The following is a 6,000-nucleotide window of genomic DNA, read 5'->3' as shown; positions in this document are numbered from 1 at the left end:
GGGGTAGGAAAGAGTTTTTATTTGAGTAACAGATCCCAACTTACATACTCAGGAGGCTGATCTAATGAATGCCATGCAATGCCGGAGATGTATTCCCGCGCCTCCCCCCCGAAAAGACGACGACAATCGATGGAAGCTCAAGTCTGCGCTGGAGAACAGTACGTAACCAAGTTAGATGTTGTAGGCTGGAACTGAGATCCGTTCGGCACGCAAGACCAAAAAGGGAGATGCGCGCCTTGGGGCTCGGATCCCCCAATTTAATGGATGCTGGTTCCGAGCGCCGGGCAAGTCACCGCCTACCATTTCCAGGCATTCAGCCCTGCAGAATTAAGACTATTTACTGTGATAGGCAGGCGGACGACGACTCGAGAGCTTGGCTAAGGCCGCTCGGACCACCTCAAAAGAGAGCAATATTCGGCATATCAATTATGGATCATGAGATCATGGATCATGGATCTTTGTCTACTCTCCGGCATTCCTTTTTTGTTACATAGTAGTATATTAGTCTTTATACCTATTTCTCTCTAGCCTACTTCGACCACTTGCCCATGGCTTTACCTTACCTAGGAACTTCAAATAAGCAATAAGATAATTCTCTTGCCCGAAAACTTCCAGTATTGACCAGCTTGGGTTTTTTTTCGAGACGCCACGAGCTGGCCGTTCAAGCTTACCGCAGCGAGCAAAGCTCAAATACCCCTACTCTTCCAATGGTCAACAACCAAATCCCGAGACCGGATGCCCTTCATTGGCAAGCGGGCATATGATCGCCATGAGGCCAAGAAGATCGCGCCCACCAGGTCAGGTGGGTGATTGGAGGCGAGTCTGGGTTTTCCGGCAGGGACCGAATGGGCTCAAAGCACCGGTCCAAAATCCCAAAAAAAATTCCGGTCCTCCATCATCGACTTGGTAAGTAAGTCCGATGGTAGACTTTTGCCATGGTACCTACCCCATACAGTGTAAGACAGCCGTGAGCCGTGAGCCGTGAGCCGGTAGTACTCCGTAAATGGTTGAAACTGAAGTAGTCCAAGGCACGGTTGAATAAGTTTAATAAAAAGAGACTCGAGGCCCTGAGGCCGACAACCCGAACATTAGCCGCTGGATCCCGCCCCATTTTATGCTAAGTGACGCAAGCAATTTTCAAGCCTGTCGCTTGTTTGTGCTATGATCTAAAGACGAAGTCGCGGACCATCCAGCCACTTCGCCACATGGCATATGACGTTCACTGGAGTCCAGGTTGTCGCCGCACAAGGCCGGAATATCAAAGTACCAAGGGGGTTGCGAGTAAGTACAGCTTGTCACTCGCATGCAACGCATCCATAGGCCCTTGCTAGGCCACATCAGGCAAGGGTGCCAGACACCATCAACCGCTGGACCCCTTTCCCTGTCATATACCACTAATCACCGACCTGATACAACGTTTATATTGAGTCTGGCCCATCTGCCTTGAGGATGAGTATACCTGATGGGTTTCCGAATGGAACAATCTAAATCCAAGGCCGCCACTAGTCCATTCGGATAACTTTTCCACCTGTGATATTGAGTCTTGAGGTGATGAGGCGCGAATGGCATGGATTTGCTCCATGCCCGGGTGGCTCTTCTTTGATTGCCTGCGGATCCATTCTCCCACGTCCCCTTACCTGCTCTTTCTTTCCCCCGACCTGTAAAGTTGCAGATTTATGATATTTTTCTCGCGTAGAGTTGCGATCCTTGCACTAGTCAGCGCGTGCTACTGGTGCATGTTTTTGTTACCCTTAGGTAGAGGTGCAGCCAGCACACATGCGGCATGGAGAGATAATATTGGGCAAGCAATGAAACTTCACCCAAGTTGGCTAACGGTCCGCGGTCGATCGATCAGGTAGTAGTAGGTTTACGGCGCCCATTCGCGGCGCAGCTGGTGTTCAATCATCAAATTGACGAAGAACGCTGATCGGTGATTCAATATGACATTTAATCCAACCCAGGCTGCCCCACGAAAGGGGTAGGTGTAGTTAGATCTGAGCAGACTCATTGAGGTTCGGGGAAAAGGCCGGGGGTCGAGAAGCCGGCGCGCTTGTCCGCGTCGTGAACGAACTTGTCTTGATACGTAGCCGATGTGGGAACCTGTGGCGGATCAAACTGGTACCGCGAATGCGAAGCTAATGCTCCAGCTCCAAGCTCAACTTCCAGTCGTTCCCACCACCTCTGTGATTGAACCACAGGTCTCTTCTGGCCCTCACTGAGAAATCCGTGGAGATGCTTGATTTCTTCCACTCAGGCTGTCTCGCGTTGCTAGTTACTGGCTCTGCCGCTCTTTCCCTTTCTCTCTCCCTCGCTTATTATTCGTCTCTCTGTCAGTTTCCCAGTCTTGCGCTATTGGAGCCAGCAGCCAACTCCTCGTAATCCAATCGTCGCCCAAAACTGCTTCCTGCTAAGGCGAGCTCCGTGCTTGTCATCTTTCTTGCTCTACTCCGCCTTCAGTCCTTCGCTCTGTGCCCGGGCATAATGTTGAAAGATCTTAGACGATCTGATCACGTGTAGGCTTTGTTCTTAGTCTGTCAAGCGATTCCAACTGCTGTTGGGTACATATTTCAATTCCTTCCCCTTCAACCGCGTCGGCGCCTGCTCACCCCGGTGGTTCCCCACATTCTTTAACAGCCATCGATCGTGAGAGCCTCTTATGTCGTGGTATTGAAAAACTATGGCCTTTGCTGATATGCCGGAAGCGGGGCGTCTGTTTGGCGACAACTGAATGATCAAGGCTACGCCTTGTTACCAGGCATACGACATGAACCTCGACCTGCTCGTCTGCTAAATTAGGTAAACAATCAAGACTGTGGCGAATTTCCTTGGGGAACCTTGATGAGACACATCCTTAGCAGCGTGTCCATGTGCCCAACTGCTTTGGCGCTGACCAAGCAAATTGTGAGCGACCTGATTCCAGCCCTAGGGATGAGATAGGCTGTCCGGGCTCTCAACCACCCCGCCTCCGTCGCCGGAAAGAGGCGTGCTGGCTCAGATGAATCATAATCACATGGGCAGAACTCTGCCTACCCTCGCTCCAGGGCCACGCGGCGCGTTTGCAGCCCCAGTGACAACAATAGCAAAGTCAAGGAAGAACTCCACTGCTTGCACGTCATGTAAGGCTGCGAAGAGGAAGGTAATCGTGAACGCTACCCTTCTCTCCAGACAAACACATTCTTGCTCATTGTGAGGGTGCTTCCACCTAGATTGTGCCGATCTTTGAGCTAACCATGCGGACTATAGTGTAGCGGACGCCCGGCCCCTTGCAAAGCATGTCAAACCTCCAAAGTTGCATGTGTTTTCGATGAATCTCTCGACCTTAGACGCAAAGTCGCCGTGAGACGCACTCAGGGGGAGCTTCAACACTATAAGGGCTTGTTGACCAGCCTGTTCAACAAGATTCGCGATGCAGACGAGGCTGATACCTATGAGATCCTGGAAGCCATTCGTTGCAATGAGTTCGAGGATATTGCCACGGCAGTCGAGGGCCTTGAGCTGCCCAGCACGGAGGAGACCAGCAGCGACTCAAGCTCAAGCTCGGAGGGCTCGGAGAGTGAGGAGGCGGAAGATGACAGTGAATTTCCGAAAGAGCTCTCGGACCCCGAGAAAACCATGCGCTTAACAATCGAGAGGCTCTGTGATACTCCTTTGTACCAGGTACCATCATCTTGGACCTATTGCGACGCTGATGACTTTGTCGTTTCGCACCTCGTATCCCTGTACTTCACTTGGGATCATCCATTTTCCCAGATCCTTGATCAGGATTCGTTCCTAATCGACATGGTAGCCGATCCACAGGCTACACCACAGTTCGAAGCGTTCCAGGTGTCTGAAGAGTTCGAGATACCTTCAGGAATCGAGATGTCTCCAGAGATCGAGCCGCCTTCAAAAATCGAGTATTTCGGGGAGGATGAGAGTTCACCAGATCCAGATCTCAATGAGAGATTCTCAAAGACAGAAAGCTCCCCGAACATTGGGAAATTGCGAGAGTTGCAGCGTTCTCCAGATATCGAAATCTCAGCAGAGGCCAAGACTGAAGATTCAGAAGATGATTTGAGGGCCAAACCGGGTTGTCAAGGAGCAATCGAATTGGAATATGGGCTTGAGGGCGACCCGCGCTTCTGCACACCACTTCTCGTGAGCAGCATTCTAGCAGTCGCAGCAGTAGGTAATTCTCGTCCTTCTCGTTCGGCAATGACTAACATTGGCCAGACGTATTCCGATTATCCAAAAATCTGTGCTATCCGAGGCATCGATTTTACACGTGGCCAAAATTTTTTTGAGGAAGCAGAAAGGCTATGGAAGGCAGAGCGGGGCCGGCCTACATTAGCCAATATTCAGGCAGTGACCTTGATGAGCCGTTTGTATGCTGCATATACTCGCGTTCGCTCCATATGTGCACAGACTGACGACGGAAAGTCTGCAATTTCAGGGCCAACGACAAGCCAGCTGGCTGATGCTAAAACAAGCTGTACAACTTGCCAAAGACATCGGACTGTTCCATTCCCCGAGGAGGCACTGGGGATCAGACATGCCGGTCAAGACCCGACATGTCTATGCAGTTGCCGCCTGGGGACTGTACATAATGAACTCGTAAGAATGTCAATTCCATTTTGCCTCAATTCGCTAAGGCGTGCAGGGAAATGTCATTTGAGCGCGGCAGGGCCCCAGATCTTGAGCCTCCGTGGTGTAACCCTGACACGGCGTATGCTTACGACAAAGGATTCATGTGGAGTGCATACCCGCGTTTCAAGGAGGATGATTTCCAAGATCTGCCAGCCCAACTCGGTGCAACTTTCAACCGCACGATCCTTCTAGCAAAGATCGCTGTGAAGATTCAGGAGTTCTTGTTTATCGAATCATGGGGCATGTCGAAATCTGAAATCGAAGCAACGGCAAATGACTTGATGAATCAATTGCAACTCGTGATAGAAGGCCTACCCGCCTCAGAGGCTGAGCAACGAGAGCTTCCACATGTCCTACTTGTGCAGTGAGAACCCCAGCAGTAATGTCACTCCCTACCCCTCTGACCGTTTATCAAGTATCAAATACCATCACACAGTATTGCTATTCTTCGAACATCTCTGGGATCACCAGCGTGTGGAAGCAACCCCCGAGCAGGTCCGTTCATACCGACTCGAGCCGGCGAAGAGGGTTGTCGAGTATCTCGGTGTGTTTGAAGCTAGATTCGGACTGCGTCGAGTACCAAGACAAATGTTGGAGCCTGCCAATCGCAGTCTTCTTGCTCTGCTAGTCTTCATTGAGGATGAGGAGTCGTGGGAGCCAATAATAGACCTATGCCGGTTCATGGCGGCGTGCAGCACAAGGTTTGTTCTGGCGGAGCAGATGTGTCTCCAGTTCGAACAGCTAATCAAAGCCTCTAACGCCGTTTTACCACAAGAAGCGTACGAGGTGCTAAAAGGTAGAGGTATTAATGCATCCGATTGGCTGTGAGCCAACGCTAGCAGGTACTGTCAACGAGATGGACAGACGCACAGATTCACCCACAAAACCAGTGAGACTGACCGATTATGTGGCATCAGACATTGTGACATCGGGCATTGTGAGATCAGTTCGTGTCAAGCAGGAAGAGTTTTACCAAAGACTCGTCAAGCATAAGCATGGTTGTGACGAAGTTTCCTGGATTATTGTCTTGTGTGCACTCGCAAGCGCCGCGATTCGCTTCGTGGTAGGTGGTAGGTGGTAGAAATTCTCTGGAGAACCAGAGTGACACGCCACCGCCACTATTGGTAATGGTCTCCCCGATTAAATTCGAGCTCGTTCATTGGAGTGGTGACAAGGTCTCTTGCAGTGTTTAAATGGGATGAAAGTAACCACGCTATTGCAGTCCTGCATCCAGAGCCTTGAGCGGTGTATGTCGAGGGCAAGAGGAAGATTGCGTTGATAAAGCGAGTACGGAGTAGAGCTCTGGAGAATGAGGAAGAAGGAAGCGAGGAAGAGTGTAGCAGCGTGAAGAAGTTTGAGACCACCAACCCAGGG

General features: G+C 50.9%; 1 protein-coding gene across 1 annotated transcript; it reads left to right on the top strand.

The window, feature by feature from the left end:
• Nucleotides 1–2,995: 2,995 nt before the first annotated feature.
• On the top strand, nt 2,996–4,994 carry ASPACDRAFT_22249 (putative C6 transcription factor; the record flags this gene model as incomplete). The annotated part of the gene is made up of 6 exons (XM_020199100.1): nt 2,996–3,136; nt 3,244–3,783; nt 4,108–4,164; nt 4,213–4,364; nt 4,420–4,593; nt 4,640–4,994. The coding sequence occupies 6 exons, from the start codon at nt 2,996–2,998 to the stop codon at nt 4,992–4,994; spliced, it is 1,419 nt and encodes a 472-aa protein (XP_020060042.1).
• Between the last annotated feature and the right edge of the window lie 1,006 nt (nt 4,995–6,000).

The sequence above is a fragment of the Aspergillus aculeatus genome (assembly GCF_001890905.1).
Source record: "Aspergillus aculeatus ATCC 16872 unplaced genomic scaffold ASPACscaffold_2, whole genome shotgun sequence".
NCBI lineage: Eukaryota > Fungi > Ascomycota > Eurotiomycetes > Eurotiales > Aspergillaceae > Aspergillus > Aspergillus aculeatus.
Note: the sequence above shows the minus strand (reverse complement) of the source record. Positions and strands in the feature narration are given on the sequence as shown.